Below are 17,820 nucleotides of genomic sequence, written 5' to 3'. Positions count from 1 at the left end.
TGGCCCTGGTGCTGATCCTGAGTGAAGTCCTGTGGTACAAAATTGACCCATCAGAATTACTTGAACAAAACTTGAAATGTCATAGTGAGTACTTTATGCAGGTGTAGATTTTTTTTTTTTTTTTAACTGATAGGAAGTGCTCTCAAGCTGAATTTATCATACCCTTGACCTATGGCCTCAGGCAGATGAGATTCCAATTGCTTACAAATAAACCTTAGGGTCACTTTGCCTTGAAGTTTATATAGACACTGCACTCTAATTGGAATTAGTAATGTGATCCTGATACAATGTTGGAGACCAGAACCACATGAGAGCAAATAGCAGAAAAAGAAAAAAAAAAAAAAAGTGGCTCTAATGAGACTTGAAATCCAGAATTTTCTAAGACATCAGTGTCTTTTTTTTGGAGCATTTTCTCAGTCCGTTATTTATATTCAGTGTTTTATATCTGCTCACAAGTTTTTATCCTCTGTCCATCTCCTTCCTCTACTCTTTATCACTTGGGAAATACTTCACCTGGAAGGAAGAAAATTTGGATTTAAACTACTTCTGAAAGAGAACAAGGTATTTATCAAGTGCGTGCTTTGCCATTGTATTGGGGGGAAAACAGCTGTGCAGAAGTGTACCTCTGGTCCTTCAAGGACTTAATTTTCTGTACAGCAGGTCTCTTAATCTCTAGCCCCTAATTGCTTTGGAAGATAGATGGAAGGATTTCTGGGTCAGTTCCATAGAGATGTTTTCTAATTTGGCAGGATATCGAAAGTACTGGGGAGAAGGGGGTAGGAGAAATGCCTGTGAAGGCTACTCCTTCCTGGGACGTAAGGGAAATAGAAACAGAGTTAAATGGATGAAATGGTTTTGAAGCAAAAACTGCTAAAAAAGCTGCAACCAAACTAAAAGATCTGTCCTTGTAATTTCCCCCACCCACCCCCAAACAGGGCAGTCCCTTTCCCTCCTGCACAGGGGGGGGGGTGTGGGTGTGTGGTCTCTCTGCTGAGACCACCTGGTAGGTGGTGGTCACAGCCTTCTGCTCTGTGCTTATGTCATTTGGGGCATGCAGAATGGGGGAGCTGCAGGTCAGACCTTTCCATAAAAGTCCCACCAGTCTTCTTGAGTACCTGCTCTTTATAGGCTGCAGTCCTGTCCTCAGCCCATCTCGAATAGCTGCAGTTCGTTTTCCTGTGGGCTGTGTTTTGGAGAACGTGGTGTTTTAGGAAGGTGCTGGCGTGTTTGCGTGCTCTGCTGAAAGATGGCGCTGTAATGTCCTCCACTGCACCCTAGAAAATGTAGCGAAGGTGTGTGGCCGTGCTATATTTGTGTCTGTGGAGGTGCTCACTACCTGGGTTGGCTCGAAAGTCAGGTAAGAATTCTGCGTTACTGCACCGTGTCACTATTTTCTGGCTCACTGCTGTGTAAGTCTTGATCCCATCACTTGCTTGGGCAGTGACTGGTGTCATAAGGTGGCTGCAGGTTTGTTCTCTCCCTCATTATCCGAGTGGTACAGCTGTGCTGGGATTTACAGTGGTAATGTGATTTGAGTGGGATTTGAGTGGCAGTATGGGAAGTATACTCTGCTGCCTACTGGTAAATTGGTACTACAGTTCCTTTTCAAAAATATTAAATCTGGCCTGCATCTGACTAAGCCATGTATCTTTGCTCCATAGCATGTAAGAATTGCTGCTTTTCAGAACAAAGGATTCTAGATTTTGCTTTTTGTGAGAAGCAAGCAGCCATAACGGTATGAAGGGGAGGAAATGGTGCTGTTTGGCATGCTCCTGATAGGAGAAAGGTGGCAGACTAGAGCTCATTTGTAGGTGAGGGCTCATTCCACCTGCTTCAAAGTGCTGTTAGCAGTCATAAAAGCTCTGTGGTCTTGCTTTAGCTTTGGTCTTGCTGCAGCCCCTGTGGAAGCAAGGGGCAATATGGCCTATTCTGAAAAATACTGATTGCGCTTTTTTTTTTATTCTGTTCCCAGGGCCCCGTCATTTACGCGCAGTTAGATCACTCCGGAGGACAGCACAGCGACAAGATTAACAAGTCAGAGTCTGTGGTCTATGCTGATATTCGGAAGAACTGAGATGAGATCCTATGCTATCCAAAGGAAAACACACATTCAGACTGGAATTGCTTGAACAAGATTTGACCCAGAGAACTCACATGTGGCCTTTGATGCCTAGGCTAGGACCAATGCATGTGCATACAGAGGGAAAGATATATATGTATTGTGTGTAAATAGTCTATTTAATCGTACAGAAGTGAGACCCATGTTGCATGTTGAAATGCGGTAAGAATTTTGCGTATAAATTGCCAATATTCTTTTTTGTATCTTGTGTGACGAGAGAGAAAGAGAAAACTCGCATCACAATTGAAAAATATTTTTATCTTGATTATTAATGGAGAAACTGGAAGATGCCTGAAGATTCTAGATTGACCTGGAGATTCTTTTTTTGCTTATAGGGCCTAATTTCTTTTGTTGAGGTGAATATAAAGAAGATACCACAGAGTTCTTTATGTATACAGGGTATTCATCTTTCCTTGGTCAGATTCTCAGTACAAGCTGCCTTCTCATATAAACTAGACACTCTCACTTGGTCTTGTAAGCCAAATTGTGACTCCTAGCTATCAGAAATGTATGTCTTAGCAGTGTAAGTGAAGAAAATGTTTAGACCTATGTGATCTGTGTAACGCAGGTCACAGAACTGTCTACTTCTGTATTGAGCCCATCTATTCAAGCTTAGCCCTTTAAGGTATGGGAATAGTGTTGATCTAATGAATTTTGTGAAATGGTAGTTTACCTGTGAAAACTTAAGAGCTAGTGAGTTGAAGGGATAGGAAGTTATAGCTGTAGGTGGTTGCTTCAGACTCTGCTGAACCTTTCAATGAAATGTTTCTTCCTCGAAGCTCTGTCATTTCATATAAGCATGAAAAAGGGCTCCAAGGGATCTAGAGGCTGTAATACTCCCTCATCTCTCTCCCATGGCTCCATTATACCACTGTCACTTCCTTAGAGATGCTTTATCTGTTCTTAAAAGCCTGTAGTGGAGGCTGAATGACCTCTGGAGGAAATCTAGGGCTTCACTCTGGTTTTTTTGATGTGTGTTTTTTTGTGTAACCTATATTTGCACAGAGGATGCGGAGGGCAGTTTATTTCCTTCCTCTCTGCAAGTCTACTACTTGAATATAATTTCCCAGCTTCTTGTTTCTAGATAAAACTCCTCATAGATTGTTAAGGATCTCTGATGGTTCTCGTGCTGAAGAGGATCTTTCTTTAGCTGACCCATTTGTATCCTGAAATCTGGTGCTCAAAACCAGAAGTGGCATTCCAGCTGAGGTCTTCTCAGAGTAGCATACAGTAGAAGGATTTCTGTTTTGTACATCCTAATGTGGTGTTGGCTTTTTTGTAGCAGCAAATAATTTTCCGTTTGGTCTGCCATAACCCCTTCTCTCTGATTCTTACCCGTTTCCTAGTTCAGTGTATTTCACAGAATCAGTCACGGAATGGTTGAGGTTGGAAGGGACTTCTGGAGATCATCTAGTCCAAACCCTCAAGCAGGGTCAGCTAGAGCAGGTTGCCCAGCACTGTCCACAGTTGGGTTTTGAGTATCTCCACAGATGGAAACTACAACATCTCTGGGCAACCTGTTCCACTGTTTGATTGCTTAGAGTGATCAAACAGTAAAAAAAGTGCTTCTTTATATTCAGGTGGAATTTCCTTTTTTCAAACTTTGGTCCATTGCCTCTTGTCCTGCCAGTGAGTGCTACTGAGAAGAGTAAGTGCTCTTCATTCTCTTCCATCAAGTATTTACACACATTGATAAGATTTCCCCCACCCACCCAAGCCTTCTCTTCTTCAGGCTGAACAGTCCCAGCTCTCTCAGCCTTTCCTCATATGAAAGATGCCCCAGATCCTTTATCATGTTTGTGGCCCTGCACTTGACTTGCTCCAGTAAGTCCATATCTCTCTTGTACTGGAGAGCCCAGAACTAGACATGGTACTCCAGGTGTGGCCTCACCAGTGCCAAATAAAGGGGAAGGATCACCTCCCTTGACCTGCTGGCAATACTTTGCCTAATGCAGCCCAGAATACCATTTGCCTTCTTTGCAGCAGGGGCACACTGCCTGCATGTTCAACCTGGTGTCCACCAGGACCCCCACAGGGCCTTATCTGCAAAGCTGCTTTCCAGCCAGGCAGCCCCCAGCATGTACCGGTGCATGGGGTTGTTCCTCCCCTGGTGCAGGACTTTGCACTTCTCCTTCTTGAACTTCATGAAATTCCTCTTAGCCCAATTCTCCAGCCTGTCGAGGTCCCTCTGAATGGCAGCACAACCATCTGGTGTGCCAGCAGCTCTCCCTGCTTTTGTATTGTCTGCAAATTTGTCTCTGCTGAAATTGTTATGGCTTTTTCAGACCTCGCCTTCGGTTTGTCAGTTGAAAACTTGGTTTGAATTCTCATCCTGTCCTCCAGTGAGCTTGCAACAGTCTTAGCTTGATATGTGCAAACTTAAGCCTACATTCCACTGTAACATCAAGTAAATGAAAAATAGTTTTAGGCCCATGGCAGACCTTTCAGAACCACATTAGATAATCCTTTAATTGTGACAGTGTAACTTTAATAACTACTTTGTGTACAGTGGTTTTTTTCCCAACAAAGTTGGGTATGCCAACACTATATTCTTTAATCAGGATCAGACTTCACTGGTTTCCTGACAACACCTGCCTTTGTTAGAAGCCTCATTAAGATCAGGATGAATCCTGCTGCTGCTGCTGCTTTCCTTATCTACCAGGCTATTACTTCCCAACATTTGTTTTATACTTAGTAAGAAATGAACGCTTTCGACGTGGTTGATGGAGAAACTTGATTTTGATCTGCCTGTGTTCATCCCTGTGCATCACCATCTTTCTCCCCAGACATTTTAGAGTAAGAGGGAGAAATGTGATGAATGTAGCGATCAAAAACTTGCTGCTATGAGAAGATAGGGCTGTCCTTGGCTCTGAAGTCTGCTACTAATGTTTGTTTCTTTTCCTGATGGAATATACTGGAGAATCTGAGCATAATCCTGATGTGGTGCTAGCTTTAAGAAATACACTGATCTGGTTGGTGCTGACTTTAGGAAACATGCTATTCTGGTGCTAACTTTAGGAGACATGCTGATCTGGGTGGTGCTAACTAACTTTAGGAAACATCTTCCATTGCTTTTGTTTAGCGACAGGTATGTTCATATTGCCTGTACTGAGGAGGCTCATTGCAAGGCTGCTTGGATCCTCTTTGTGAAGGCAGAATGAACTTGTTCAGCATTTTTAAAAAATGCTGAACATCTTTTTAGAAAGAAACAAAAGTCCCTTCCCCCAGGAATAGCAGAAATCAGTCTGAATCCCTCTGCAGTGAATTTTTTAAATTGAATTTTGAATTCAGTTGAATTTTTGAATTTTGAATTAAAAAATTGAATTTTTTTGGGGGGGAGTAATGGAAACATGAACAATGTAGCTATTAAATAACATATTCAGGCTGAAGTCAAAAGAACTTGAGGCAATGTGAGACAACACCTGGGAACTTTCTGTCCCTCAGGTTATCTTAGCTTGTTTAATCATACGATAACTTGCGCTGATGAAAGGGACTGATGCTAAGTTGGCTTAGTTTGTAAAGTCTCAGGAGACAGAGGATTTCTACTTCCTTGATGGGTAGCAAGCAGAGATTAAAGTCAGGCAAGGTCATCATGTGCTGATGGTATGGTGACCAGAAGTTTAACTCTGTTTGCTCTACTGCTATTCTCTTAATTCTCTGATGCTGTGCTTTGCAGGTGGAAAGGAACAGCTTGGACTTTGAGGAACACTAAGTGTGTTGTCCTTGTCCTGTTGTAGTACTGCTGCTAGCTCTTTTTAGGACCATCTATTTTAAAAATAAGTGCTGTGTGGCAGGCGTGCTGCAGCACAGCTGAGGGGTAGGCAGCCTCTCTTGAGGCAGTAGCAAATGACTAAAACTGTTACGTGGGTCATAGCTCTTGGATAGTAGAGCTGGGGAAAGCCTGGGTGATGTGAAAGACTTGCAATGAATTCTCTTTTATTCACCATGCAAACAAAACTGGGATCAGTCTGAAATCCATTTCTCAGCTGAGGGGGGGGAAAAAAAGGTCTTTTATGGGTAAAAATGACCACCTACCCATTGTAGGAGTGCAGTTTTGGGTCGCCAGCCTGGGCTCTGGCAGCTAAGCCAGCTGGCACCCCCTAGAGCTAGGGTTATGAATGGCATCATTCATCTTCCCTGTTTTTAACAGAACTGCAAAGTGGAAAAGTTTTGGCTTTTTACTAATAGTGGATATATTCTTCCTTGTTTTTGATTACCAGAAATGAATTTTGAGAAGAGGATTACAAATAATTATAAAGCATCGATCTAAGTAAATTGGTAGCTGTACTCAATACGTCAAATCTCCACTGCCCCTTTTGACTTCAGTAGCTGTTCTGTGAGGGAGGTGGTCAGCATGTTCATGAAGTGGCATTAAGAGCCATTACAGGGTGGCAAATATGTCCCTGTAACTAGTTGAATGATGTGTCATTTATAACTGGAGACCTGTCGGGTTTTGTTTTCTTTCAAAGCTTTAGTGATATTTCAGTTTGTGCCTGGAAGAGCTGGAATTAGGTTTTTAACTTTTTTAAACCTGTGAGAACTGTTTAGGTAACCATCCGTCTGGTAACTGCAGTAAATGTGTATATGCAACTTAGAAGCTGCATTGCCTTAGAGTGGATTCACTGAGGTCAAGTGTGGGCTGTTTGATATATAACCAAAACACCTTCACTCTGTATTGAAATCTTGTCTTGGAATTTTACATTATTAATGTGTCTCCCTAGGACCTCAAATACAAAATGTTCTTATTGTATAATAGGTGATGGAAAGATTTTCTCTTTAAAACCATCAAAGGTGAGAAGGTGGGTAAGACTTCTGGGCTGTGGCCACACCCCAGCGGTGCTAATATTTAGGTAATGTTTTTATATGGGAGGCTACAAAATATTAACTATGCTCAGCAATTATACTCCTCTTGAGGCTTCTCTTTCCCTTCTCTTCACTGCCCTAAAGCTAATAAGCCCTTTCATCTGAAAGTATTTTTGCACTCTAAAATGTAAGTTCAATGCCTTTGGAGATCAGTGTGCTGTGCAATCTTTTCTGTCTCCCTGCAATGCCAGCTGTTTTTATGTGGTAAAAGTAATTGGAAACATAGACCGGGTACTTTTCTTTTGTAAACTTCTGTCTTGGAGGTATGCAAGAGAACAAACACCTGTAAGACAGGTGTATAATCTGTGTGAGGGAGCTAGATATGCATTGCATGGCCCAATTACATGAGGAGCCAGTGTACCAACTGTTAGTGCTTTTGCTTTTACAGACTCATCTGGAAACAGTTATCTTGGATATTTTTTCTTGAATGGACTTTCATGTTTTCTATTGTAATCTTGTGAATATTTTAATACACTTTTTTTTCCCATTACTGGTTTGCTGGATGACCCTTATCTGTTTAGGGACTGGGAAGGGAGGGAGACTGAAATACACCACCTCTCTTTCTGGCAATATTCTTCAGTTACTGCAGTCTCTGTCCGCTCAGCGAACAACACAGCTGCAGAGTTCACCATTTGAATTGATACCCTGTATTACCAGTTCAGCTAGTAGAACTAAGAAATACGAGTGAAACTGTAGCAGAATACACATAGGAGAGAAAGAGCTTGATGGCAGGAGAGCCTCTGAAAAAGGGGAGCTGATGGACTTGTAAGAATGGAAAATGCTTTCCTTAAAGTATCCTGCACAAATACTTTGCACAGGATAATACAACATTATACATAGGGTGAGAAAGGAGGGGACATCAGTGCCCCAACAAGGTGCTGTAGCTCTAGTAACTATAGAACGGTTTCCTTTCCTCTCCACCCTTGCCATACTGGAGTGGTAACTCAAATGGGAGTGGGAGAAAGTAGGGATGGAGAGACACTTTGTAACAGGACTTTACAAAACTCCAGTATTTCAAGGCCTTTACTTTCCCGAAAGCTGAATCCTGAAGAAGCTACTCTGTCTCCCAGTTATCCTTTTCTCCTGCATATGAATGCCTGAGCTCTGGTACTGACTCCAAGCTTTGGTGGAAGAGGTCTCAGAGAACCTGCCAGGGACAGTCATTGATGCCATGCTCTGAGCACAATTGCCTAGTACTTCTCAGTAACAGATGAGCCTTTGCAGTGTAATTTAAAGCCTTTACGTGGAAGCTATTTCACAGTGGCACATTTTTCCTTTTTACAGGAGAGTAAGGAGGGAGGCATGTTGACTGTAAGGGAGGGCTTCAGTGTTTATTCACTAACATGCCACTGATGGGAGCAGACCACTGCCTCCAAAGCCTTTGAGAACTGACATGTACATGTTTCCTGAGTGCACACCTTCATAGCAAATCTGTATGTACTTAATGAGAGGGTGGAAAGTGAGTAACGGAAGTTTTAGCTGTTTATTTTTCACACTTCCAAGAACCAGGTACTTAAATGCACCCATCTTCTGCCTCTAGTTGTAAAAGATGACAGAAGCTAAAACACCCGTGGCACATACTAATTTGCCCTCCTCTTGTTAAAGACGGTGGTGGCTGGGAAACAAATGAAGATATACATAGCTGAAGCTGAAAAGAATATCCTTACACTACCAGGGAAGAACATCAGGGAATAAAATGCAAATGCTACTGTTGTTGGTTACTGAAAGGATCATAAAACCCCACCCAGGTCTGACCGTGACATGAAAGAAGATTACTTCAGTCTGAGGCTCTGGCTGACTGTCACCAGTACTGTGTCACTCCCGGCACTGTTCAGCAGAGTCAGATAAGGTGGGGCCCAGCAACTCATTCTAGGCGCAACCCACAATCAGTTTCTTCTAAAGAGACAATATAAGACACACAATTTTACGTCAATTTAAAAGGTTGCAGTTTATTTAAATGTATGGAGATACTTTGTTATTTGCACTTAGAAAACACTTGCTCTCTAGACATTTAGATTTCCTCTTTCATTTTCTCAGAGGAAAAAAAAACATTAAAATTAGTGAAGCTAGGTCCCATGGGGAAGGGTTTGTGCGTTGTTGGATTTGACCTGTTAGGTTAAGCATCTCTTTGCTGCAGCTGCTCTTGTTGTTTTGCTTTTAGCTCCTGATTATACCTATAGGGAAAAAAACAAAAAAGAGCACAGGCTAAGAATAGAACACCAGTTACAATAACAGTGTCTTCCTAACAATCTGTTCAGCAGAGAAGGTTTAAAATTACAATGGACTTAAGGGTGGAAACTCAGGATAGGATAGCTTAGTTCATGTAAGAAGTTCCAAATTAGTAGTTAAGTTTGCCTCATTCCTGGCCAGTACTGAAGTCAGAGAACTCCAAATTTTCCCTCAAGAAATAATTAAAAAAAAAAAAAAAATGCTGCTCTGCTTAAGAACCCTTTGATCCAGCTGCAACTGACAATTCAACACTGAAAGCTGACAGAAGTGCAAAGCTTATGAGGAGGATAAAGTCTAGGCTGTTTGTCAGTCAGACCTGCAGCTTTTAAAGAATGCCTTAGACCCAGAAACCGCAGCTTACATAGAGCATTCCTAGCTATACTGAAAATATTTAAAGCTTCACTATCACTCAACTGGAAAACTAACAATGTAGCAAAAAAGTTCTGCACTGTTTAATTAATTGTTCAGTTCCTATTGCCTGTTGCACTGACATTGAGGCTGGTAGAATTTATAAATTCCTGGTTAAGATGAGGTGGTGTGAATGCTTACTTATAGTATGTAGAATAGCCCTTCTTAATACATACCTCCATATTCGGAAGAGTTGAGAGCCACCAGCACAGCCAACGAAGAAGTTCACAGCAAACAGACTCCAGTTTTTAGGAATAATAACTAGAGAGTACCTTGACCAAATAAGGCCTGTTGAATAAAAGGGAAAGTTTAAAGATGTTAAGTCTTTAAAGTGAAGTATTCAGACATTCCCCTAAGTTTGGAGAAGAATCATGGACCAGTTTAAGTAAAGAAGTTTCACAACTTCATGTTAGACAACTGCTTTTCTTATAACTAGCCATTTCTCAGTTAAAAGCGCATCAAGTGCCAGTGGGACAGCTATGGGTATGTATTGCATCTTTCAAAAATAACTAGACAATAAGGTCAATCATAGTCTTAATACCAAACAAAGATCCTCTGTACTCTACAGCAGGCTAGACCTTCATTCTCCAGCACAGTTGCAGGGTAGTGGCATTTTGCTGTAGTATATCCAGCTTGCTGCACCAGCTTAGAGATTACAGAATCCACCAGTCAAGTCAAGAAAGGTTTACATATCACTCAAAATGCACAGCACTGTGTCAGATATCACAAAGTCCAAAGAAGGAAGAAGGTGGCAGCTGCAATTTTTATTTTCAGCTTTAGCTGCCACAGGTCCCACCCCTGACAAGATGTGGTGGAACACCTTGAATACACAATATTGTTTCTGCCATGTGAAAATTCATGGCAGACAGCAGTGCAGCAGTCCATGTACCACTGCTTCCAAGTTCTTTTAACACATGGAAATTCTTTCCAGTTGCATTAGTGTTATTACCCTACCATTGTTTAATCCCTTAAAGTCTGCTCTAAAAAAGTCACTATATCCTGGACTGATTTCAAAATTACTTGATCAGAAGCAGAAGAGGTCACTTAGTGGAATGAGTGGTATCATTATAACTTAAGGCATGAAACTCATATCCTAACAACAACTTGCTCTGGACAATTCCAAATTAAGACACGTCTGGAAAACTGTTATATAATCACAGAACTCTTACAGATTTAATAACAAGTATAGGTCTGTCCTAGAATTATCATCCGACAGCAACAGTGAGAGCTAGCATATTATAGTTGATATCTTTTCTGTATAAGTGGATTAGTAGTGATGGAGGATTCAGAAAGAAGTGTGTACAGTTTTAGAGAGGGTGCTGTGTAAAAGCATGGAGTAACTTTGGCTTTACCTGTGGCCATTAGCACTGCAGACTGTGCTGTGCTGAGCTTTTCTGCAGGTCTGGTCATATCAGCCATTCCAGCACAAACCAAACCCTGTAAAGAGATATTCAGTGAGCACCAGTCCAGTACCAGGATCTCCAGTAAGAGATCAAACGCTTTACAAGGGGAAGTTGCTTCTAACTCAGTGCTTATTCTATATGCATTATGCAGGAGATGGGATGCATTATATGAGCAGAGTAATCAGACTCTTGGAGACCCCATCCACTTCTAGTCCCTTGTGGTAGGAATAAGAACACAGCTATGCAGGGTGCAACTGGCTTGCAATAAAATTCCAGGCAGTGGCAATTTTGTATTAATTTAAGAACAAGGTTAATTTAAGCACAGCTGCTTAAGAAAGCAGCTGGAAAAAAAAAATGGTTTTCATGTAACAAGTAGAAGCTTATCTAAATAAGGCTCTTCTTCCTAAAGCTCAGGCTAAGATATTGCTGGTAAAGATGTAGGTGTGACACCATATAGTCTTCACTCAGCTTCATCTGAGGAGGTAAAAGTGCTTCTTTTTTTTAATATAATTTCAGTAAAAGTAGAAAACTGCCAGCTGAAGTGAGGAATAGCTTGGCTGATCTAGACAACATTACTAGCAAACACGCTGCTTGATTTGTTTTGTTGTGTTACTGCCCTCTACTGGAAATACAATTCCATGTTCATGTTACAGGAGTTCACAAAACCCCCAAAAAAACAAAATCGCACAAATAAGAGTCCTAATGATTTTAATTCACTGACTGCCACTAAGGACTCCTTTGGCTCCAATCAAGAAACCAGTTTTCACGGGCAGAGACTTCCCTGTGCTGCCTCACTTATAGGATTGGTGTTGCTGCCACGGTGGTACAGATTTTCAGCACACCTGACTAACTGCAGTTAAAGTGCCTTTGCCATGTAGGGAAAAAGTAATTTTAATTTCTCAGTGAAGAACTTCACTGTAAACTTAGAGCTGCATGTTCACAAGAGAAAAACCATATGTGTATTAGCTCTTTTGATACAGCAGCGGTCAACACCAGCCTGCTCAGAGGAGTTGCCTGTATGCTCAGGCTTGAGCACGTTGCCTGGGAGAGCCTCTGGAAGGTTAAGCACAGTTCCTGCAGCTCCAGTTTAGACTGACAAAGAAACCAAACTACAGCTTAGAGCGTAACATGTTGCCTGTGGCCTATAAGAAGCTGGGGTTCACAATAGCAAACTTACAAACCAGCTGGCAATAGGAAGAGCAGGTTATATCCTTGCTTGTTATCAAACAGGGAGATCGAACAGCTTTATGATTTTGGAGCTCATTTATTTTAGCTGTACCAATACAATAACTAGGAGGAGTACAGTGAATTGGGAGGAGGAGGCATATACTTCACCTGTGCACAGACATAGCCAAGGGATGTAACCAAGTGGGAAGCAGAACTGCACTGGAAGCAAAGAGCTACTGATGGCCGGAACAGCAGTTGCCTTTTTCCTTTTTTTTTTTTTTTTTTTTAGGCAGTGGCTGATTGTGTTTTCTCAAGATTACCTTACACTCTGACACGCTTTAACCTGCTTTCAAACTTCGACGCTTAGGAATTGGCTTCCTTAAGATACTCTTCAAATTCCTCAATCTCAGAAGAAATACATGCTTTAAGAGTTTTGAATTATATACTAGCTCATGCCTACCTTGAACAACAGTTAGTGTTTCACAAGAGAAAGATTTTGTAAAACTTTCAGTGAAGAGTACAATTTTTCCACAAAGCATTTTTCCCCCCACTGTATCCCCTGCATGTTGTACTATATGTTATTAAGGCTAATTTTGTTCCTCCCTGTATAAGAAAAATTAGAGCCTTGGTATTAAATCTTTCTGTAGGCTCAGATATCTGCTGGGAAACTATTGCTTGCTCAATGTGTTGCTGCAGATTGCCCTCTGATTGACATCCAGACACCAGCTGGCATCTTATACTTACCCATTTCATAACAGGTGCCCAGAAAAACACTGTTTTGGGACCTGAGGGAGGAAGGGGGGAAAAAGAAAAGAAGTTAAATTATTCAGTGAGATGTGACTGTTTTAATACCCACAGTAAGTTTTGGTTTTGTTTTCTTTTTTTAAATAATGAATTGTGTATATCAGTACAGTTTCTATGACTGTACAAGCTCTAACACCTAGTACTCATAGTTCATCAACTCAGTGCATCAACCTTCAGTTGTGTAATCAGTCCACCCATTTCTGCAACAGATGAGTAGGATTTTGTATTTCCATTTTTAAGCAAACAAGGACATGAGAGCAGGCAAAATGCATTTACAATGAAAAGAGTTAGGATAAGGCCTAGGAACAGTGAAGACAGTTTCTATATAATGATTAAAAGCTACTCTACAGCTGGACTAGCAGAATTAGTATTTGAAATCTTTGTGAACTGAATCTCGTAAACTAAAACCCCCAAATATTTTATTACTGGTACTGTAACAAGTCAGCCCCTCCTTCCCTTCCCAAATCATAGCCCATCTCTTCATGCTACAGAAGACATGCTGCACAGCAGCATTAGGTGGTTAAAGTAAGGGTAGAAATGGCAAACTTAAGTAGCAGTAAATGTCACAAGGAGAGTATCCTCACGCACCTCTGATCTGCACCTCTGAATAACCATGTCTTTCTAGAGCAACAATGCTTCCCACCCAATCGACCCCACATCCCAATAATCTAGCAATAGGCAAAGGAGGATCATGGGGGAAGAGGAGAAGATCTACAGAAGGAATGGAGAAAAGTCAATGGAATGGGATCTGGGGGGAAACCATCTCTCTTACAAATACACATATCTTACAGCAGTGCTAAAGTGGCAACTGGTTGGTTAAAACAAAGTACTGTAATGCCACACCTACAACATGCAGACTGCCAACCATGCCAGAAATCATTAATCTAGGACTACCGCTTGAAGTCTTAGAAGAGAAACCGTAATCCAAAGTATCAACCCACCACACTGGGAGACAGTCAGGACACTGGTTCCGATTTCATCAAAACACATTAAGTTTTAGGTCTTGCTAGGCCACTGCTCAGCATTCTGATAACATCCAAGATGAAGCCAAGTTTTCACTGTAATACGTTACACATTATGAGTAAAGTTTTTAAATATAAATGACAAACACTAGGACTTCGGTTGCTTGCTTTTTATGTGAGCTAATTTTTCACTAACAATTCAGCCTTAAAAAGGCCTTGCAGTAACTATTTATACTCCCTGTTTTAAGCACCCTCAGGTTTAAAACCATGACTTTGGAAAAGTTAACTGTGAGGTTTCTACAGCAAGCATCTGTGAAGCAACTCATAATTTGGGGGATAAGACTAATTGTTACAGGTATCAGTTGCTCCATCACCTTAAAGCCAACTAAGCCCTAGAAAAGGGCAGGGCAACTGCAACACAGAATGCAACAAAAACTGGCTTGGCAGCTTTGCATAAAGCCCACTTAGGCCCACGCTGCTTGGGACAGCGATCAAGTTTCAAACTGCAGTTAATAACTACTAGCACATTACTTTTCACTTGGATAACTGAACGTTTCTACCTACACAGGATTTAATTTTTTTCAGGATGCATGGGTTGTGCAGCCACTAAAACTGTCTAGTATTGTTGAATAAATACAGCCCAATATTCATCCTTTAAAGATATAAACTTCAGTTGCTGTTCTCTTAGGCGGCTACTTAGTATGTCAGTATCAGGCTGCAAATATAGCTCTTTATAAAAGAGTCTTACAGAGGTCCCACAGAAGTAGCTTTAATTACTATCACCTATTTTCTTCTAAAACACAAATTCAGATTTGGAATACTGGAGAATGCGGGGCGAGTATAAATTATTAAATTGACATTCCCTAAACAACTAGTAAAGTTTTCAAGAAGACCGACATTAATTTTTATTAATAATAGATAACTTGATAATTTAGAACTGCTGACTACAAAAGTAAGAAACAATTGAAGACAAGGTACCAAGCCAAGCTTGTTATAAGGGAAGACTGTCAAACACCATAAGCGGAACACCTCTCCTGGAGGCACGCCAGTAAGCACCCAGCCAGAGCGAGCTCTTCCCAGATCCTGGCACCCAGAATTTTTCAAGGATGAATGTGATAGCAGCGCATCAGAGCAGGGACATACTAGAGGCTACTTGGGATATCCATGTATGTGTCCAGTTTATAGAATTTTTGATTTCTATTAAATGTAAGAAGTCTTTGTCCTGGAGAGTTTAACGAGGCAAAGTGAACCAAAGAGGCCAAAGGAGAGGGAGTACAAGCTCAGCCCACGTTTCCCCGTGGCTGCCAAGAGCCGTGTTCCCTGCTCTGTGGCAGCCAGGGGAGTTGGTGTGCTGTATCCCAGGCCCTTTGCTGTCCTCCAGCAGCCTCACTCTGTGCAACGCCAGCCAAAGAAACAGCTTTTCAGGCCAGGCATCAATTATTTTACTGGAAGCTTGCTTTGTGCCAGAAGAGAAGTAAGCATTGTTCTTCATTTCTTACAAGTGATTTATAATTTCATGATAATGACACTTATATTCCTAAATTAGACTAGAAACTTAAATATCACCAGAGATAAAATGTGAGCCTTTCATTTTTAACCTACTTGTTTTGCAGTCAGTGACATCTATTGCATAACTTTCTCACAGACCCACCTTCAAGACATTCAAGGCTGAAACAAAAGTGGCAGAGGTTCAGTTTTGATACCTGCTTGCTCTGCGACTTTTCTCACTTACGCCATCATTACGGATTATAGCAGATATATATGTATATATACATACACACACTGTATATATGTATATATACATACACAAGTCCCTAAAAACTGGATTTTTTTAAAAATTAATTTCAACATTATGATGGCAAACAAAAGTGGCCCACAGGCAGTTCTCGTGAAGTGAAAAGCACTGCAAGAGAACCTCCAAAGCCTTTTTCAATTAGTCCTACCGTTCTGATGAACAATGAACACAGGTGTTCCCAGTGCTTGCCATGCCTTGTATTCAATGAAGGCAATCGTAAGCTGCCATATTTCACACAGGATGAATGTGGCACTCAAAGGCTCGACACCTTTACAGCGGAAGTGCTGGGCATATTGACTCTTTATATACAAAAATTACATTCATGGTAAATATATATATATAGGTCTAGTGAATTCACTACAAATCAGACATTTTGGTAAGTGCAGTTTTCACTCTTTAATTGTTATTTCTTTAAAGCAACAACTTTCATTTCAAGAAAGGACCATTATAGGAGGATAGAGCAACTGACTAAAAACTAAAGTCCATTTTCACAGTGCACATTCCAGGTAGGTGAAGAGTCAAGGATGCGTATCCCACTGAAACAAAACAGTGGGAACAGCAGCCTATGGAATTTTAGGATTTTATCAAGCACTCTTTTTAACTACCCTATGCAATTTGTTTACATGACAAACATCACCTAAATGGCACCGAGGCAGATCATTTTACAAGAGGTTTCTCCCTAATAACACAAAAAACCATGTTTGCTCAAGTAAAGGCAAGCTTTAGGTCAGGTAAGGGTAGCTCATTTCAGGGAAACCCGAGCCCTTCCTTTCCCACATCAGCGCTTCAGCTACGAGAGTGGATTCATAATAAAGGGCAGGAGTTGTCTTCAGTAGGAGCTGTATTCACTGGATTCGGCAGAAAGAAAATAAAGCAAACAGCAGCTTGACTTAAACCAGAGTACACTTCAAGACCAGAAATCCTTGCAGTGCTCCCCCCTATTTTTTCGGCACATCCATTTGAAAGAAGTGACTGCTGAAGCCTTCAGGCCCCTCTGGAAATCATCGCAGCCCCCGGACTGGCATCAGGTAGCCCAGCCGCTCCCCGGATTCAACGTGGAGTGGAGCGATAGTTACTCCCCGTGGAGTAACGCGACAGTGACACTCCGGTCCACTCACGCGTTGCAGGAGACGACAGTAACAATCGGTATCGTGCCGGGATTTTTCTTTCTTCCCAAAGAAAAGTTTTCCCTTCACGAGCAGGAGCCCACTGTTCGGCAGTTCTCCCCGTCTCAGAGTCACAGCACCAGAGGCGCGACTCTGCGGCCCCGATTCCGCCCCCCTCGCCGCAGGAGGACACCCCCCCCGGCGGACCCCGCTGGCACCCCCGCCGGCTCCCCGGCCAGGCAGCCGCGGGAGCCCCCGGGGGGATCCGCCGCATCTCGCCTCTTCCTCCGCGGACCCAAGCGGGGGCCAAGGTGACCCCTCAACCCCCGACCCCTCGCGCGGAGGCGGCGCAGCCCGGCAGCCGTTGGGCCACCGCCGGCGGAGGACGCCCCGTTACCTGCCGGGTGGTTGTAAAAGGGCCGGAACCGCGGCGGCAGCTTGAGCTCGATGCGGTCGAGCAGGCGGTGGTAGGAGGCGCGGAGCCCCGCGACGGCGGCCGCCATGTCGGGACGGCGAGGGGGGCGCGCGGTCTGGACGGCGACGGGTCGGTGGGCAAGCGGGTACCGGCAGCTCCGTCCCTCCACGACCCGCCGTCCTTCCACCGCCCCTAACAAGCCCCGCCTATCTGTCACCCCCGTGCCGGGGGGAGGAGCGCCGCTCCCGGAGCGCTGATTGGCGGCCTCTGCAAGAGGCGGGGCGGGGCGGAGGGATTCGCGCAGCGCTATTGGTTAGGACGGCCTGCCCCCGCCTCGTGAGGAGAGCTGGCGCCAGCGCGCTCTGAGGAGGTACCAGGGGAGTCTTCGGGAAGGGCACGAGCGCCCGGCTCAGACATGGCCGCCGGGGCCGCTTCACTCTCCCATTCAAGATGGCCGGCGTGGGAAACCCTGGGCTGCGACTGTACGCCCAAACCCAAGATGGCCACCTTGTGCCTTCATGGCTTGGCTGGAGAGCCGGTTTGGCCGGC

At 42.9% G+C, this 17,820-nt stretch overlaps 2 protein-coding genes across 4 annotated transcripts in view; one reads left to right on the top strand and one right to left on the bottom strand.

Moving 5' to 3' along the window:
• Nucleotides 1-6,115, top strand: part of MPZL1 (myelin protein zero like 1) — a 38,688-nt gene extending 32,573 nt beyond the window's left edge. For all 3 annotated transcript variants that reach the window (XM_075515858.1, XM_075515870.1, XM_075515863.1), the window contains one exon: nucleotides 1,973-6,115. In XM_075515858.1, the coding sequence (XP_075371973.1) occupies nucleotides 1,973-2,074 (102 nt within the window). In that variant the 3' untranslated portion in view covers nucleotides 2,075-6,115. The remainder of the gene's footprint in view (nucleotides 1-1,972) is intronic.
• Nucleotides 6,116-8,911: 2,796 nt separating this feature from the next.
• Nucleotides 8,912-17,486, bottom strand: MPC2 (mitochondrial pyruvate carrier 2). Its single transcript, XM_075515847.1, has 5 exons — nucleotides 17,254-17,486; nucleotides 12,934-12,974; nucleotides 10,972-11,056; nucleotides 9,796-9,907; nucleotides 8,912-9,156 (listed from the first exon to the last, which is right to left on the bottom strand). The coding sequence occupies exons 1-5, from the start codon at nucleotides 17,357-17,359 to the stop codon at nucleotides 9,099-9,101; spliced, it is 402 nt and encodes a 133-aa protein (XP_075371962.1). The 5' UTR covers nucleotides 17,360-17,486; the 3' UTR covers nucleotides 8,912-9,098.
• Between the last annotated feature and the right edge of the window lie 334 nt (nucleotides 17,487-17,820).

Source organism: Mycteria americana, chromosome 1, assembly GCF_035582795.1.
Source record: "Mycteria americana isolate JAX WOST 10 ecotype Jacksonville Zoo and Gardens chromosome 1, USCA_MyAme_1.0, whole genome shotgun sequence".
In the NCBI taxonomy this organism is placed as follows: Eukaryota; Metazoa; Chordata; class Aves; order Ciconiiformes; family Ciconiidae; genus Mycteria; species Mycteria americana.
Note: the sequence above shows the minus strand (reverse complement) of the source record. Positions and strands in the feature narration are given on the sequence as shown.

Coding starts and splice junctions, on each gene's coding strand:
- MPC2 (XM_075515847.1), bottom strand. CDS start 17,359: ATGGCGGCCGCCGTCGCGGGGCTCCGCGCCTCCTACCACCGCCTGCTC. Junction 9,908..10,971: donor TGCAGTGCTAATGGCCACAG/GTAAAGCCAAAG, acceptor TTTATTCAACAG/GCCTTATTTGGTCAAGGTAC. Junction 9,157..9,795: donor CAACTCTTCCGAATATGGAG/GTATGTATTAAG, acceptor TTTTCCCTATAG/GTATAATCAGGAGCTAAAAG.